The sequence below is a fragment of the Eublepharis macularius genome, chromosome 17, assembly GCF_028583425.1.
Source record: "Eublepharis macularius isolate TG4126 chromosome 17, MPM_Emac_v1.0, whole genome shotgun sequence".
Classification (NCBI taxonomy): Eukaryota; Metazoa; Chordata; class Lepidosauria; order Squamata; family Eublepharidae; genus Eublepharis; species Eublepharis macularius.
The window spans coordinates 28,902,854-28,921,700 of NC_072806.1; the positions used below are offsets into that span (position 1 = coordinate 28,902,854).

At 48.9% G+C, this 18,847-nt stretch overlaps 1 protein-coding gene across 1 annotated transcript; it reads left to right on the forward strand.

The window, feature by feature from the left end:
• Positions 1-268: 268 nt before the first annotated feature.
• Positions 269-12,085, forward strand: PIPOX (pipecolic acid and sarcosine oxidase). The gene is made up of 8 exons (XM_055001254.1): positions 269-421; positions 1,111-1,259; positions 4,726-4,939; positions 5,643-5,825; positions 7,250-7,402; positions 8,745-8,903; positions 11,136-11,211; positions 11,863-12,085. Exons 1-8 carry the CDS (start codon positions 293-295, stop codon positions 11,991-11,993), a joined length of 1,194 nt encoding a protein of 397 aa, XP_054857229.1. The 5' UTR covers positions 269-292; the 3' UTR covers positions 11,994-12,085.
• Positions 12,086-18,847: the final 6,762 nt, after the last annotated feature.

The window sequence follows — 18,847 nt, forward strand, 5'->3', positions numbered from 1 at the left end:
ATTTAAGACCCTTAATTCTTCAGAATAAGAACTGGAATCAGCACTAAAATTAAATTCTGGGAGAGCAAAGGAAATGGAGGAATATCAGTATGCAAGGGAAGTGGTTCCCTGGGAGGCCCAGGCTGGCATCCGCTCCGACTCCATCCCACATGTTGGCAGCAGCCACGCCTGGCAGCGGGCCATGTCCTTGTGGTAGGAGGAGACGTGCCAGGCCTCTGAAGCTGAACTTTGTTCCTGTCTCCTCCCCTTGGCTCATCTGGGGCAGGGGAACAGCAGGGGCCAAGAATCCACCATGGCTGCCCGAGAGAACTCCAGCCCAAGCTGCCTGTACGATGCCCTGGTGGTGGGGGCAGGGATCCAGGGCTCCTTTGCCGCCTATCACTTGGCCAAACGAGGGCAGAAGACCCTCCTTCTGGAGCAGGTATAGAATTCCCCCTCCACACACACACACACACACACACCCCAAATCCTTCTTGAGTCACTTTTCTCCTCTATGCTCACGACCAGGGTGGTTACACCCCTCGAAAGCCCAGGGCATGCTGCCAAGCCCCCTTTCTCATTCCACGCTTGCTGAGAGATAGCAATTCAACTCATTTGATCTTAGGATGTAAGAAGGCCTGAGGCCTTTTCATTTCTTTTTGGCTTTCGGATGTTTGATTCACCCATTTTTGCTGCTGCACTTCTGGTTTCCTTTGTTTCTTATATGCCTTTTTAATTGATGCAAATTCCGGGTTGTCAGAGCTGGGTTGGGAAATTCCTGGAGATTTTAGGCATGGAGGCTGGGGAGGGCAGAGGTTAGGGAGGGGAGGGACCTCAGCTGGATATAATGCCATAAAGTCCACCCTCCAAAGCACCCTTTGTGGCCCAGAGATCAGTTGTAATTCCAGGAGATCTCCAGCCCTCACCTACAGCTTGGCAATCTTATCACATACAGGCATCAGTTTTAACAGCAATTTTTTATTTTAGTGTCCTCAGTCACAAGCCTGGAGGGGTTGGCCATTTAATCTCAAGTGGGGGGGACACACATGACAACCTGGGACTTTCCAAAAGAAACTGGGTGCCATGAAATTCAATGGCATGCCTAATTCTCTCTTCCCACTTTCCTTCCAGTTCCCTCTGCCCCACACGCGGGGAAGCTCCCACGGACAGAGCCGCATCATTCGCAGCGCATACCCACAGGACTACTACACAGCCATGATGAAAGAGGCATATCGGCTGTGGGCAGAGCTGGAGGCTGAGGCCAATACCTCTCTCCAGAGGTGAGACACCTCACCGGGGTGTGGGATTCTGAGAAACACCTGAGCACTGGGGCAAGTTTCAAAAAAAGAAGCAGAAGTCAGGCCAGCTGGGAAACGATGCTCTCTAGGCAATGTTACACTGTGGCAAGAGACTGGCACTCTGCATGTGCCCAGAGACACTCTCCATTATTAGCTGATTCCAGACTTTAATGATGTTGTTAATTGGGGCAGAGTTTGAGGACAGTATCAACTATATCACAAAATACGTAAACTTTAGATATTGCTCCCTCCTGCCACTGCTCCCCATTTCCGGACAACAGTCTTTTCCAGACTTTTTACCTGCGTTGTTGACAATTTCCAAAGCACCTGTCCCCCTGGACCATGCAGAACCACCACCACCTGGAACCTGCCAGGTTGGGTTGCCGACCTCCAGGTGGCACCTGGAGATCTCCTGGAATTACAATCCATCTTCAAATGAGAGAGATTAGTTCCCCTGGAGAAAATGGCTGCTTTGGAGGGTGGGCTGTGTGGCAGCTGAGATCTCTCCCCCCTCCAAACTGTGCCCTCCCTGGCTTCACCCCCAAATATCCAGGAATTTCCCAACCTGGAGTTGGCAACCATGTTGCCATTCCTGGGGTGCAGAACATAGCTTTACTAATCAAATGGTAAGATCCTGGCAGCCCAATATTTTCCTCCCTTCCACCTCTGAGCGCCAAGGGGTCATTGCAGAGGCTCAGAGAAGAAGCTCCTCAAAGTCCTCTGCTTGCTTCAGCCCCAGCTATCTCCCCCCCCCCCAAACTGGGTATTCCTCTCCCCCTCCCACACAAGGTGGCTTTGCTGATTTCAGATCTGAAATCCCCCCCACGCACACACACAGGCATGCTCCCTGCCCCACAGCAAGATGAGACAGATTCTCCACATAATTTATTTGACTCTGTAAAAGAAGAGCCATTAAGGAAATACACATCTAAATGATTTTTCATTTTGCCAGGGTCAGCTGTAATAGACCCATCCATCTTATTAGCCATGAGCCATAGAGAAGCCTTGCTGCTTTTCTGAGGCCAACTCCATCCTTGGGAGCAGAAGGCACCACATCCCAAAGGGACGGTTCTTTGCCGGGCTGCCAAGTCTCCCTAGGGAGTGTCCTCACCCTAGACTAGAGGAAGCCCAGACCCACCCCAGGCAGGGATACCTAAGGGGGCGGCTTTGCATTGCAAAACCCTCCATTTCAATTCCTGCTGTGAAATGAACACAGGAGCTTTCAGTTCTGCACCATTTTCTGCTTCTGACCATTACATTTTTCAATTGTAAAGGTAAAAGGTAGTCCCCTGTGCAAGCACCGAGTCATTACTGACCCATGGGAGGATGTTGCATCATGACGTTTTCTTGGCAAACTTTTTGTTATGGGGTGGTTTGCCATTGCCTTCCCCAGTCATGTACCCCCCAGGAAACTCGGTACTCATTTTCTCAACCTCAGATGGAAGGCTGAGAGCCAAGCTACAAGTGACGCCTTACACAGGTTGGACACCTGTCAGCTTACCTCAAGTTTTGATGGGAAATGTAGGCATCCTGGTTTTACAGCTTGGCTCTCCATTACAGCTGCAAGACCAGGATAACTACATTTCCCATTAAAACTTGAGGGAAGCTGACAGGTGTTCAACCTGTGTCAGGTGTCACTTGTAGCTTGGCTCTGAGTCAACCTTGAGCTGGCTGCTTGAACTCGACTTCCGCCAGGATTGAACTCAGGTCATGAGCAGAGCTTGGACTGCAGTACTGCAGCGTACCACTCTGCACCACGGGGCTCTGTTTTCTATTGTATTTACAACATTTGAGCTTTTGTTATTTTGGTGTCTAATGTAGAACACAAAAATTGTGTAAAAATGGGGTTCAAAGAAACAATTAGATCAGGAACACCAGCAGCAAAAAGAAAACAGCTCCAAACAACATCCAAAAGAAAGAAATGAAAAAGGGCCTTCCTAAAGGGAAGGGGGCAAATGACTAGCTGAAGTCAAAGGGGGAAGTGAAGGTAAGTGAGGGAGAGATCCCAAACCTGCTTGTTTCCTTCCATTATACATGTTCAAACTATGTTAAGATTCACAAATGCCGCAGGCAAATAAGTTTAAAGGAAATGTACAGAATTTGGAAAAAAAACACCGCTCACACATACATTGAATTAGGAGTGATTCTTTCCCCCCCTCAAGCTTCAGAAACAGAATCAAGAAAAGCTAAGAAAAAAAGGGTTTCAGCAGGATGTATTGTCGAAGGCTTTCACGGCCGGAGAACGATGGTTGTTGTGGGTTTTCTTGGCAGACCACGGCAATACAGCCCGGAAAACCCACAACAACCATCGGTTTCAGCAGGATTCAAGTAACCACTTGAAACAATTATTTAAAAGTACTAGAAAGTTTGCAATTTTTTGCGTTCTTTCGGCTGAGGTCAAAATTTGCCTACAAATCACCTTTTTGTCCACAGACTCTCTTCCCTCTAATCCAAGATGAGTAGGGAAGGACCTCTGAGCATACACAGAAGGCATTCTCCTTGATAACCACATGTGCCAGATCTGAGCAAGAGATAACTAGCTACAAGTACTTGAAGGGCTGTCATATAGAGGATAGCGCAGAGTTATTTTCCACTGCCCAGAAGGTTAGACCAGAACCAACAGGTTGAAATTAAATCAAAAGAGTTTTCGACTAAAGAAGTTCCTGACAATTAGAGTGGTCCTTCAGTGTAACAGGCTTCCTTGGGAGGTGGTGGGCTCTCCTTCCTTGGAGATTTTTAAGCACAGGCTAGATGGCTGTCTGACAGCAATGCTGATTCTGTGAGGCAGATCATGAGAGGGAGGGCAGGAGGGGTTATATCACTGCTTAGTTCTCGTGGCCCCTTCTTACATGCCCAGGGTAAGGCCGATCGCCACCTTGGGGTCAGGAAGCAATTTCCCCCAGGCCAGTTTGGTTAGGGATCCTGATGGTGTTTTGCCATCTTCTGGGCATGTGGTAAGGGTCACTAGGTGCGTGTGTGTTGGGGGGGATATTTGTGAATGTCCTGCTTTGTGCAGGGGGTTGGACTAGATGACCCTAGAGGTCCCTATCCAATTCTAGGATTCCGCAATCCCAAACTGAAAGGCAATCCCTGGCTGTGCACCAAGGAGCTTTAGGATAAGGTATTAAGAGATGCATCGCCTCATGGACGCAATGCTCAGCATCTGGGAAATGCTTCATACAGGCTGCAGGCCGGCCCACAGCAAAGCGGAAAGACAAAAGCCACCAATCAACCACAATGAAACAAACCAGCAAGCAAACCTGATGTATGTGATCACAGTGTGTTTGTGGCAGAGTCCGAAGTTGAACTGGAGCCTTTGCATGTTGCCGCTCCTTATCTTTGCCATTCTGAGGCCAGCGCTTTTTGTCGCTGTTCCAAAAGCACACCCCCGGCAATCCCCCCCCAAGCCCCAAAAGCTGAGCCCTCCAATGTCAGCCTTATTCTACAGGCCAACCACGATGCTGATTCTGGGCCGCCAGGAGACCCCCGCGTTCCAGAGCTACTGGCAGACCATGCAACGCCACCACGTCCCCAGTGAAGTTTTCACTCCACAAGCCCTGGCCCGGAAGTACCCAGATATCCATCCTCACGGTGGGGTGATGGCTGTGGCTGACCTGACCGCAGGTGTGCTGTTCCCTGACAAGGCACTGCGAGCTGTCCAGGTAACAAGCGGGCAGGGGAGGCTGACCCACCTCTTCCTTCTCTCTGCACTGGTAACTTAGAACGGCAGCTTGTAGCAGGGGCTTGTTTTGCTCACACAGTCACACTCCATAAAAATGGAGCAGAAAGGAAAACGTTTCTGTTGAAAAAAACAGCAACCGAGAGATGGAAACTCCTCCAAATTCTGGTTGAAATTCCTATTTTAACAATTATTTTCTGCCCCTGAGGAGTTCCTGATTCTACCCCCACCCCATCCTCTGGAAACTGTCACAGGGACTAGGTGAGAGTTGTATACCTGATTGGGGAGAGTGCCCTCCAGTCATAGCTGATTTATGGCGACCCCTGGTGGGGTTTTCATGGCAAGAGCCTAACAGAGGTGGTTTGCCATTGCCTGCCTCTGCAGCCCTGGTCTTCGTTGGAGGTCTCTAACCAAGGCTGACCCTGCTTAGCTTCTTATGAGATCAGGCTCACCTGGGCTATCCTGGTCAGGGTGGTTGTATACCTAGCAGGAAACAATTGCTAAAAAGTCAGCTTCTCCTTGCCCATAAAGTCTGCAAATGCACAGATGCGTTTTGTGCAAACAACATTTTTAGTGAGGGGAGGGATAATGCAGAGGGCCAGAGGAAGATGAGCAGAGTTCTTTGGGACTTGTCCCAGAAAGCAACAAAAGAAACAGATCTATCCCTCTCCCCACTTTCCCATCAGGATCAATTCCAGCGCAGTGGAGGGACCCTGCGGGATGCTGAAAAGGTACTCAGCATCCTTCCTGGGAATGTGATCACTGTAACCACCAACCGAGGAGAGTACCAGGCTAAGCGCCTCGTGGTCACAGCAGGAGCATGGACCAGCCACCTCCTGGCTCCACTGGGACTGCGGCTGCCTCTCCAGGTAAGCCGTTGGTCTTGCTGCACACCAGTGGGTGGATCAAGAACCTGGGGCCAGAGGCAAGACGCAAGGAACCACAGTCAGCCCGAGGCGTGATCTTTAAGTGAAACAGAATAAGGCATAATAGTAAAGAGTCCAGTAGCACCTTTAAGACTAACCACCTTTATTGTAGAATAAGCTTTCGAGAACCACAGCTCTCTTCATCAGATGCATCAGACAAAGAGAGCTGTGGTTCTCTGACGATGCATCTGACGAAGAGAGCTGTGGTTCTTGAAAGCTTATGCTACAATAAAGGTGGTTAGTCTTAAAGGTGCTACTGGACTCTTTACTATTTTGCGACTACAGACTAACATGGTTAACTCCTGTGGAGAATAAGGCATGTTTCCTCAGACTGTAGGCAAAGGACCACAGTTTTGGATTTTTGTCTGTGTTAAAGACTTCCTGCAAATAGCACAGACAGGGCTGGGCTAGATGTTCTTTCCTTGAGGTTTTAGCTTTCTGCTTGCAAGATTGCTTTGCATTTACCTGAGGAACATTCAGAAGTGGGTTTCTTCCCACCTGGAGTCTGAAGCAGCGCAGTCCATCCTACCATCTCTTGCTGATACTCAGGTGGTGTGGGAAAAAGCCAAAATTAAAGGTCTCACCCAGGGCTTCTAGAGTCACCTGATCATAACTCAACATGGCTGTTCAAAAGGATTTATTGTTTCTGGTTTTGCTGGAACATAAATGAATTGGGGTGGGGGGGGACTTGTAACAAAGTGCCTTAAAAATTCAAATTTGCTCTCCCTTTTTACTTATGCTCTCTCAATTATGATGTTGAGGACATTGCTCCAACTCTCTCAAAGGCCACGATCCACGGCAGATTAATCAAGACAGCTGAAATCAAGAGAATTAAATTGGTTGCAATTAACTTGTTGCAACTTTGGTTGCAGTGTGGATTAATCCCATTTCACTATTAGCTGGTTCAGGGCCAGGGTTTAAAATCTTAGCATTGTAATCTGAAAAAGCAAGCAGGCAAGGCCCTAACATTTAGATCTTTTCCACCGACTGACCTTAAAACTGAATTTTAAAAGAAGCGTATTTTCCTGGAGAAAAGCAATTCAAATGGCATTGAATTCTCTTTCAACTCCACTTCTTGCCCTGGGCCCCCGTGCAGCGGGGGAAAAAAACATTCAAATGTGTTGCAAATCAGGCAAGATTAAGGGGTGGAGGGGGACATTGGCTGGAAGGACCTGCTTGGATAGAAGAGTCCCTGGTGGAGCATACAGCACAGCTGGCGAGGTCTGAACCCCTTTTCTGGTGGCAGTCCCTCTGCCTGCTCGGCATATGCCATGAAGAAAGCCCTCTCTGTCCACCAGTGACTCTCTCTACCTTCAGCTAAGGGCTGCTGGGAGTAAAAGGCGCCTCACCTTCTTTGCCTCTACCAGCCTCTGCGCATCCAGGTCTGCTACTGGCGGGCGAAAGGCCCTAGCGCTCACAGCCATCTGGAGAAGTTCCCGTGTTTTCTGGGCATTAACCTCAACCAGGAGGTGCACGACATCTACGGGTTGCCGTCCGGTGAATACCCGGGGCTTGTCAAGGTGAGAGAAGGGCTGGGCCTGGTGCACAAGGAGGGGCTGGAGGGGAAACATCAGTCTCGGGTGTAGCTGCCTCTTGGGACCAGTTGTTAGTATTCCTCCTCAAAGAAGGGATCTTGCAGAGCCAAATAAAGGGCAGAAAAGGGCAACCCAAATGATCCGGGGTGGGGGTGGGTGGTAAAGCCTTTTCACTGTGAGGAACATCTCACAAGTCTGGGGCTTTTCATTTAGCGAAACTAGGACTGGGGGCCACCCGATAAAGTTGATGCACAGTCAAAGTATGGAGAACAAAAGAAAAGTTCACCTTCATATGTGGCAGATTAACCTGTGGAGCTCATTGCTGCAAGATGAAGTAATGGATGCTAGCTTAGATGGCCTGCAAAGGCAATCAGACAGGTTCACGTAGGAGAGGTCTGTGAACAACCATCAGTCACGATTTTCAATTGGAACCTCCACATTCAGAGGCAGTCTATCTTTGAAAACTGGGAGAAACAACAAGGGAAGTGTTATGTATTGGGCTAGCTTCAGGTAAAGCTAGGCTCCTCAGGTCTGAAATCCTATTGGGTAGTAAATTAGCAGCAGCCAATCGATTCTCTGGGATGCGGGCCAATTGCTGTTTGGTAAACAAGTTGCGTTGTGTTCAGGGCATGCAAATGAAGGATCCTAGTTGCATGTGTTCCTATTGGTGGGTCACTGAAAAGGGGTGTAGTTTGGGTGCATATATCTGGCTCTTTTGGGAGCGTGGCGGTCAATTGTATTTGCCACAAAGATGTTCTCATGAGCTGAAATCACTGCCTGGCTGAAATCACTATGGGCCGAAATGACAAACTTAATAGGAGGCATTCTTCTCAATACCTTCTGGGGTATCTGGCTGGCCCCTCTGGGAAACAGGATGCTGGATTTGATGAATCCTCCTGGATCTGATCCTGCAGAGATTTTCTGATGAGATCGCTTCTCCAGCAACAGTTCTTCATGCAGTTCAGATATTACAGATAACAACAACAACATTTGATTTATATACCACCCTTCAGGACAACTTAAAAGCAGTTTACAAAGTGTGTTATTATTATCCTCACGACAATCACCCTGTGAGGTAGGCGGGATTGAGAGAGCTCTGAGAGAGCTGTGACTGACCCAAGGTCTCCCAGCTGGCTTCAAGCGGAGGAGTGGGGAATCACACCCGGCTCTCCAGATTAGAGTCCTGCTGCTCTTAACCGCTACACCAAACTGGATGAAGGAAGAGGGCCAGTAAGAGATGTGGCAACATTGGGCAAGGCCCCACAGGTAGGCCGGCTTCTGTGGGGGTGGGCTGGGCTCAGCTACTTGCTTCTCTGCCCTTCCCCAGATTTGTTACCACCACGGAAGCCCTGTGGACCCTGATAAACCCGATCAACTGGACCAGGCCTCTGCGGTGCCCGACCTCCAGATCCTTCAGAATTTTGTGAAGAGTTATCTGCCAGGGCTTGATCCAGAGCCAGCTGTACAGGAGCGCTGCTTATATACAGTAAGAAGCTGCTAGGAATTGGGCCCTGGGGCTTTGGTGGAGACGGGCATGGTTCAGTTTCCTCTCACAATGAGGGCCAGAAGCAAGGGGGGTTCTGGGCCTCTGAGCCTTCCCTCCCAGGCTGTACGCACTCTCACAACAGCTGCTGCCTAGGCAGACATTCAAAGGGGGGGGGATGACAGAAAATGACTCCTCTGTGGAATTGCAGCCTGTTGCACATCATGGCAAATAGTTTTCTCTCATCATGTTAGAGCTTGTCTGTCTTGTCTTCACACAATCAAAGTGATTGGCAGCAAATCAGTAATGGAGGTAATACCGCACACAATACACATTTAAGAGTCTCTCTACACAAGATGCCTCAGCGTGTGTTCATCAAGTACAGGGAGATGCAAGTTTAGCCGGGAAGCATAGTTTTAAAAGACAGAGCCAGCGGAGATCGCTCCTCAGAGGGTTTGTTAATTTCATCTTCGCCTCCAGGAAGGCCCTGTCAATTTCACCTCTCCAGTCTAAAACTGTGTGGGATGGCAACTAGAGGGCAGCAAGGAATGGAAATGGGCTGGAGCTGCCTTCCAGAGCCAGGCTTGTAGCTGGAGAGGTTATAATGGGCTGAAGTTTCCCTTCTGGCATTTCACAGCCCCTTCATACAGCTCCAGTGTATAGCAACGTCTTTGCCGTTCCACTGGCCCTTTCTGCATAAACTACGCTTCCCAGCTATCATTGCATCTCCCGACACATGTTGTTCACATGTCTCATGTAGAGAGACTCTTAGTTTATGGAACTCCTTGCAACAAGACCTGGTTATGATCACTGCTTTTTTTTAATTAAAAAGAATGCAGAGAGAAAATCCTGGAGGGGAGGTTTGCCAGCAGCTGTTAGCCATGCCAATTAAATGGAGGTTTCCTCTGAGCACCAAACTCTAGAGAAGATAAGGAAGAAAGAGCAAGCCCCTGCCTCCCATCAAGCCCTGCGTCTGCCTGGCTTGGGAGGGTGGAGGGAGTCACGTTTTGCTTCTTACAGAGGCAAGGACTGCCAAGCATTAGGCAAATCAAACTCTTGGGATGGGCATCACAGGGAAACCAAGAGAACCACTTATCAGTTTTTTACTGCAAACCAGGCTAGAGGTTCCCAGGTCCAAATTTTCCCTTCTGCTCCTTCGTCTCCAGCAACAGCTCAGCACAGAAATATGCAGGAAGCTTTTCGTGGCATAGAAATCAATGGAAAAGGCACCCAAGCAGGGGCAGTAAGGAGAAAAGGCAAACAGCCTTGGGTCAGGAGTTTGGCCTGCAGAGAACAGACCTAGGCCGATTCCAGACGGGCACAAATAAAGCAAGTGCTTTCGCTTTTCCAGCGACCTCACTCGTAAAAACCCGTAATGTCCCGTCCCTGCTTACCTCCGGTTCATGGCGCTGTGTTACGCTCCAGAAGCAGATGGTGTGAACGCCGTATTGCGGGTTTGCACACTTCTGGACGCTTCGTCGCCGTGGAGAGGCCCTCCCCTTTCCCTCCTTCCTTTGCCGGCCGGCTGGCCGGCAACAATATTCCCTTAATTTTTTTTTTAAAACCGGGCGCCATTTGCGCAGTCACACATTTGCGCACATCGAACTGTGCAAATGCGCACAAATGCACAAATGCACAAAAGTTGACGCTGCATATTCGCATACCTGCACATTTGCGCATTTGCGCATTTGCGCAAAACACGTAAAAAAAATTTTTTTTAAAAAAAAACTGAAATGCGAACCAATGAAGGCCCCCGACGTCAACTGTGACGGGGAGGAAACAACCAATCCCAGGTACCTCAGTTGGCCGTGCAAACATCCGGAAGCGGGATGGCACGGCACGCTGCGAGACAAAGTGGATGGAGATGAAAGTGAACGTGTGGCCGGTAAGCAATTATTTCTGCAGAAAAACCGCAATTTCTGGCCATCTGGAATCGGCCCTAGACAGGCGGGGTGTGCTTATCCGTATTCCTGCCTCTTTGGGCAGAGCGAGCTTCCCTCTCCCCCCAACACCTGCCAAGCTCCCTCCACACACAACTCTTGAAATGGGCTAGGAGACAAACAGGCAGAGCCCCTCCCCAGTTCTTTCTGTTTGGGGTCTGGTCTCCTTATCTGGGACAGATCACCACTCCTGGAGGCGTCCTCATGGCTCCTGGGATAGAGGCCTGCCAGAGCCCAGACTGCAAACTCAGCTTGAGAAGGACTCTATCTATGTTATCCCCGTTAATCTTTTCAGAACACTCCCGATGCGGATTTCATCTTAGATCGGCACCCGCGGTTTAGGAACATCGTCATTGGGGCAGGATTCTCAGGTAAGCAAGACTGCAGTGGACAAGTTGGGGGAGAGGAAGGAACAAGCACGCGTGTGAGTGATGCAGGCTGGAGAACTACTAATAACAATACAAAGCATTACTATAGTACAGAAAGGCTTCACATTCCATAGCTTGCTGTATTTACAACAACCATGCAGGGTAGGTGTTATCCTCCCTGCGTTATAGGGTGTTGACGCGAGCAGCTTAGCTAAGGCCACCTTGTGAGAAGGGATGCAACGGCATTTCAGCTTGACAATCCTTGTTTCGGTTTGGCTTCTCTCCCTAGGCACCTGCCGTTTCACAGCACCTTTTTCTTCCTCATGCTGAATTTTTCCTGCTAAAATTTAGTAATTCTTAAACATCATTTTTCCATCCATGGCATGTAAATGATAGGGGGAAAAACCAAGCAAATCAGGAACGTCAGCAAGAAAAATGGGTGGGAAATAAGCTCATGAAAACAGACACGGAATGAATGAGGGCATGATTGGTGCACCGTTGAATGGTGTATGTGTGTGTGGGGGGGAGGGGGGGTTCAGTGTCTACTCCCTCACCCCATCCCGCTGTCTGTCTTCAGCCTAGCAGGAGACTAGAGCACAGAAGGGTCAGGAGTTTGAATCCGGTTCTCTGTCTTTTTCTCTCTCCATCCCACAGGCCACGGGTTCAAATTTGCACCAGTCATTGGAGAAATTCTTTGCAAGCTGAGCCTGGAGGAGGAGCCCCCTTACAATCTGGCCCCTTTCCAGATCAGCCGCTTCCCAGCTTCCCCAAAAGCTGCCCTGTGAACATCACGATCAAACATCACAAACATGACGATCAAAAGCCCCGATGCTGCTTTTAAAAAGTACCTTCTGAACAGGTTTCCTTGTTCTGCTCATATAGAGCCGTGCATTGGTTATTCCTGGAGCGGCAGAAGGCCTGGTTCAGTTTAATCTACCGACCAACCGAGATAAGAGAATCGGAGACCTGAAAAGTGCCTGCAGAGGTAATCAGGCCCCTCCTCCCCTGCCTGTCCTACAGGTAGGCTCTCTGCATTTGGGGAATTTGCTTAAGAACATAAGAAGAGCCCAGCTGGATTAGACGAAGCTGAATGTGGTCCAGCATCTCATTTCCTCCAGGGGCTGGCTGGGTACCCTGCGTTGCTGGGGCTGGTGATCTTTGCCTCCATGCCCGGCTTGTAAGCCTTCTGGCTAGCCACTGTAGGAAATAGAACACTGGCCTTAGATGAACCACTGGCCCAGTTCAGTAGGGCTTTTTTGGTGCTCTTTGGGGCAGTTTTTAAATGGTTTAACACACACAATGCATTCGGCTTTGTATCGGAAAATGCTGATGTCATGTCTGCTTTCTACAAAAGGTCCCACGCTGTCCTAGTAATATCTGGAAAGAGGAAACAGGCCGTTCTCCCAGTTCACCGTTTCCCCTTTCATCGTTTCCAGGACAGCGGATGGGATCCAGCCCTAGGGAAGCATCGAGTTTCTTCTCACTGCAATAACGCATCCATTGAAATGAAATGAAAGCCCCCCGCAAGTCCCCACCTTTGAGTGCCGCTCAAAGTATTGCAATAAAACCTAGGAAAAGTCATTTAACATTTAGATTCATTAAGCACACACGCCAACCCCCATGGGCTGAACCACCCCCTCCCTCCCCACGCACACACACTGATGCGCACTTCAGAGTCAAGCGAAATGTTTTAAAGTTAAATGTGCCATTTTATTATCATTAGATAGCTTAGCTTAATAGAGGCGCATTACCGTCATGCCGACTTTATGGCTCCGGGCCGGAGCGTGGATGTGTCTCCATTTGCGCTTTGCCAAAGTGGCCTACTGGGGTGAGATAGAAGCTTGCAGTCGTCTTCAGAGAAAGTCTGGCTTGGTGTGCAAAGCTTGTGGATCCACCTAACAGGTGTGCAGGGATGCTACTGGCCACATGCGCATGCGCACGCGCGTGTGCACACAGGCTGCCTCCTTAAATTTTGAGATAAGACCTTCAGAAGAACAGCCCTGCCAGGTCAGTCCCAGGTAGGTCCATGTAGCCCAACAACCTGTTTCATGTAGTGGTTGGTCAGAATGTGCGCCAGGAGCATAGAAGCGAAGAGAACTGGCATTCAGAGGTAGACTGCCTTTGCACATGGATATTTGGTTTAGCTCTTGTGGCTAATAGCCATTGAGGGGCCTCTTCTCTATTAATTCATCTCACCCATTTTTAAAGCCATCAAAGACAGCCATCAGCTCCGCACACTGTGGCACAAAGTCCCAAGAGAAAATCAGGCAAAAAATACATTCTTCTTGTCTTGCCTAGCATCTTTATTGGGAGCCACCAAAAAGCAACTTTCTCTCAGTGCTTCGCAGCACTGCAGCTCATTCATGGTTAAGGAGCAACTGGCTCAGATTAACCCAAAGTTGAGAATCTTTGCAGCCCCCCCCCCTTTCTTAAGTGCCTTCAAATTTCATCTGAAGCCAAAATTCAAGGTGAATAGGGAAGGTCCTTCCAAGCAAAAATGTTTGCGTAAGAAGAGTTCGAGGGACTTCTTTTTTCAGGGGCCTGATTTCCGTACAAGGTCACCAAGAGCAGACAGGAAGCAGGGAATGCTGAGGGTCAGGGAAGAATCCAAAGAGCTCCGGGTACTCGATGTTCACCGTTCCATTCGGAAAACCAGTTCCAGGGCCCTCCCTCTCATATTAAGCACAACCAAGTAAAAATGCTGCAGGAAGTGGGTGGGGGTAGGGTAGGACGATGTGTCAGAGGTGGGGGTACACCTTGAATCATTTATAAATCTTAATAAATATGCAAATGAGGAGTAGAGAATTGGAGCCCTGGAGCCGTTCTCATTAATTATTTAAAGTTATGGTAATGGGGAAGGCGCCTGCTCATTTGCATAGCACCCTTCCCCGCATCTCGGCTTCCCTGCGTGGAAGGTTGGGAGGATGTCAATCCCCTGCCCATTCCGTAAGCCTCTGACCCTTCCAAAATGAGATGGAAGAAGCCTGGTGGAACATCTTCTCTTTCAAACAGCCCCCACCACTTGGACCGGCTTTCTTATCCCCAACCCAATCCAGTCGTGTCCCGGAGGCTCAGCTCAAGCTGCTTCCTTGTATCGTGAAATGTATAATTATAGATGTAAGAGCTGCCAATTGGCCACCCCCAAATGCCATTCAAAATCTGTTCTCTTATCCACCCGCTTAACTCTGCTAGTGGGGCTGGCCCAGATATTAGGACACTGCATTGTCTCCCCCCACCCCTGCCCTCACCTCTTCAAGGAACAGGTGGAAAGAGATTTTTATCCTGCTCTCAAAAATTGTTTCTTTAAATAAATTAGCTGCCAATGATGCCAAGGTTTCAAGATCAGCTGCTATTTTTGCCCACAGCAGAAGGAAGAAGTTGGGTTAATTTGGGGATCTGTTTCAGTTTGATGGCTGTCTTCCTGCATTGATACACCCCAGGATTTTTTAAAAAGCGTATGTGAAGGGGAAACATAACAAACAGGCTTTGAGGAAGACGTGCCTCGTGCAAGGTCTTGTTGTAGATCTTTGTTCCTTTACTATGTACTAGACTTTTATCCAGTCCTTTCCCAGGGGAGTTCAGGACGATGTGCGGCATTCTTTACTCTCCCCTATTTTATCTTCACAGCAACCTTGTGAGGTAGGTTAGGCTGAGAGAGACTGGTTGAAGTTCACCCAGTAAGCTTCATGGCACAGGGAGGATTTGAATCTGGGCTTCACCACTGCTACATTGGCCGGTACGGTTAAATGCGCAGGTAGAAGCAAAGTTGGATTTCTCACTGTGCAGTGCCTGAAATTACTGCGCAATTTCAACATTTTGTAGCAGAATGAGCCCCATTCAAAAGTGCTGGGCTTTAAAAAGTTGCAGTGGATTGGATTGGGGGCGGGGGGCACTTTCCTATAGCTTTTCCATAGCTTAAGGAGGTAAGAATCAGACCTGGCATCTCAGAGAAGTCCTTAATTTTTACTGGCAGCTACAAAGGGCTGAGTCCTGCCTGCACATCCAAGCTTCTTTTCCAGGCCTGTGCAGTAGAAACATGGAAATACTCTGCACATGTTCAAAGGTGCACATGTTTGCTTCATGTATCCTCTCCCCTCCTCCTCAATCTCCTACTGCCTGGTAATTCTCCCCCTGGAAGATCCAGGCCAGAAGACACTTTAGAAGGAGCATTTCTGCCCCCAAACATTCTATTTACGCCTCCGTTGCTCCAGAGAGGATTATGTTGCACGACAAAGCAGGTGGAAGAGCCCAGGGCAAGAGCGCTCAGCCTGCACCAGCTGTTCCAAACAAGCCAAGATTTGTGGCTTAGATTGGATCCCCACTCTCTCCACAAAATGCCTCCTCCATGTCCCAGATTCAAAGCAGACGCTCCTTCTCCATCCTCATCAAGGCCTCTAGTTCTAATTTGGCTGTAGACCTGTTGCTTGCAGGGAGAGGGAAATGTCTCAACCTCCTGCCTGCTGAGAGGAATCAGAGAATACAAAAGGGCCCTGACACATGCGCACACATAACCCAAGCCTTCCGATTTCTAGCCCGAAAGGGCTTCGATTCAATTCAACCTGAAAACTGCTCCAGATCTATCGGGGTTGGCCAGAAGGCACTCTACCAGATTTCAACGGCCATGCAAGGCTTTAAGGCCCCATCATGGACACAGGACTGAAAATACAAAGAGCAATGCATTTTAACAGCAACTGCTAAGGTTATTTTCAACTAAGGCTGCCAATTGGTTAAAGAAATCAAAGGCACTTCAAGCAACTGAATCTGCCTATCAATACTGTCCTCCTTGATACCACGGCATGCCTCATCTTCTACAGAGGCATTCCCTACTATCCCCCCCCCCAAAAAGAATGCCTCTTCTAAGGAGTTTTGCCACCCTGGATTTGTAAGTCTGTAGATTTAAAAACGGACAAACAAGTGCCACTTACAAAACCAGGGTGGCAAAACTCCTTAGAAGAAGCATTCTTTTTTTTTTTTGGCTAGCAGGTTCTTAGCACAGGGCACAGCTCAACAGCTCACAAGCCACCATCCCCACAAAACAGGACACGGCCTGGGCCATGCAGTCAGTACTGCCTGCAATCTGCGAAGGAAAGGCAGGGCACCAAAAGGCAGGGACTTGCCATGGAACTTGCTCCTTGTACGTGCCAAAGTGAACACTTCCCTCCATCAACCACGTTATAGACCCTTGGAATCCTTCTGGTCCTCCTAGCCCCAACTGCTGGACCCACTTGGCTTCTGCTGCCTAGGAAGGGGAGAAGACTGAGAAGGCCTCCCTGAATCTGCTTTGCGATGCTTCCCCAGTGCTCCCACCCCACGCCCCTTATCCAGGCAACATCTCACCTGCATTCGATTCTGCTGCACTGCCAAGAGCTTACCAAGGGTGGGCTACACCTAGCATTGCCAGCTCCAGCTTGGGAAATTCCTGGAGATTTGAGGGGTGGAGCCAGGGGAGGGCGGGGTTTGGGAAGGGGAGGGACCTCAGCTGGATATAATGCCATAGTGTCCATTTTCCAAGGCATGCCATTTTCTCCAGGGGAACTGATCTCTGTGGCCTGGAGATCAGTATCAGTTGTAATTCCGAGAGATCTCCAGCCACCACCTGGAGGCTGGTAACTCTAGTTACACTAGAATTAATGTGTCACCTTTGAGAGAGAGGAAGAGGAGGAAGGCTGGCAGAAACCCCCCCACCAAAGCTCTCAGAGGCAGACCTAGCCAGGTGCCACTGCACATCTGCCATAAGAATCCCAGCACATTGCAGCAGATTTGTGGGAGGGGGGAGTCTCTGATCATGGGGTGCTAGCCAAGCCTGTCGGGCCTTCCAACAGGTCTTGTCACTGAGAGACCTCAAAAAGCTTTGGAATCACACCACAGCACAATTTGAAAATCAGAGGGTGTGGGGAAGCAGGACTGTGTAAAAGGTAAAACAAAGGTGGCCGTTTCCACATGACTTGCCGTCCTCCGGAGCGTTGCACAAAACACGTGGAAGATAGCATCTTCTCGTGTGAAATCGCACCAGGAAAACGCAATCTCGCGCAAAACTCCTGGATGATAGCGTCTTCCTGGTGCAATGTTGCGCGAGAAGATGCTATCTTCCGCGTGTTTTGCGTAACACTCCGGAGGACGGTAAGTCGTGTGGAAACGGCCGGTGAAAAATGATCTTGAAGGCGGGTTCAGTGTTGCAGGGTGGGGGAACTCGGAAGGGCAACACTCCTCCTGACTCTCGAGGTACAAGGGGAAGGTGGCAGAGACTCCCCATCTTTCCCCGTAAGCCGTAATTCTCAAGCTGTGTACTGTGACCTTGGATTGCTAAAAGGAAAAAAAATTAAAGTGAACTGCTTACAAAATACTAAAAAATTAAAGTGAACTGCCTGACAGCTGTGGTGAAATGGCTGAAAAATAACAAATTGAAATTGAACCCAGACAAGACTGAAGTGGTGCTTGTTGGGAAGGCATAGATCTTGAAAGACATTGTACTCCTCACTTTTGATGGAGTTCGTCTGACCCTTGCAGACTCGGTTAAGAGCCTAGGAGTTATACTGGATCCAGCACTACTACTAGAAAAACAAGTTCAGGTAGCTGCAAAAAATGCTTTCTACAATCTCACTCTAGTCCGGAAGATGGCTTCTTACCTCGACACGGCCGACCTGGCCACCTGGATCCATGCTATGGTAACATCAAAACTTGACTATTGTGATGCATTATACATTGGTCTCCCATCTATGTTAACTAGGAGGCTCCAATTGGTGCAAACTGCTGCAGCTCGACTGTTAGCAGGAGCAAGCAGGAGCTTGAACATCACTCCCACCCTACAGTCACTCCATTGGCTACCTATCAGTTACCGTGCTCAGTTCAAGGTATTGGTTATTACATACAAAGCCCTTCACGGCCTTTGCCCAGCATACCTATGGGACCGCCTCTCTCCCTATGTCCCTCCACAGCAGCTTCGCTCATCTGAACAGGGTCTCTTGCAGGTGCCAGCCTATAAATGGGCTAAATCAACAGCCGCCCATACACGGGCTTTCTCTGTGGTGGCCCCTACCCTGTGGAACAGCCTGCCTAAGGAGGTTAGGAGATCCCCCACTCTCCTGGCTTTCCACAAATGATGCAAAACTGAATTATTCAAAAAGGCTTTTTACTCAGATAGGAGGGCGGTATTCCAGGGAGGGGGTCTCAGATGCTTTGCTAATGAGTTAGGGACCATAGACTCACCACTCTGTTCCCTTACATATTATTTGTTGCTTTGAATATGTACTCCTATATACTACCCGTGCTTCATGGTATCTAATGTCAATCCTAGAATTGATTATGTTCTGCTTCAGCAATTCTTCAACTCTATTGGATCCTTGCTAATGCTATGTCTTTGTAAAATCCTATGACATTGTTTATGGAAATGTCCTTGATACCGATCGCACTAATCTCTCACTATGTAATCCGCCTTGAGTCTCAGCGAGAAAGGCAGACTATAAATGACAAATAAATAAATAAATAAAAGATGCTGCCTGCCATATCTTTGTGTGATTTCTCCAACTAGTCTCTTCTTAACCCCCACTGCATATCTGCACAGGAGGCGACTGGGTCATTCAATCAACCCCAAAGCAGACATGCAGCAGAATTAGCAGCCATCAAAGGAGGCTTCCGGATG

Coding starts and splice junctions, on each gene's coding strand:
- PIPOX (XM_055001254.1), top strand. CDS start 293: ATGGCTGCCCGAGAGAACTCCAGCCCAAGCTGCCTGTACGATGCCCTG. Junction 1,260..4,725: donor GCCAATACCTCTCTCCAGAG/GTGAGACACCTC, acceptor CTTATTCTACAG/GCCAACCACGATGCTGATTC. Junction 11,212..11,862: donor CATTGGGGCAGGATTCTCAG/GTAAGCAAGACT, acceptor TCCATCCCACAG/GCCACGGGTTCAAATTTGCA.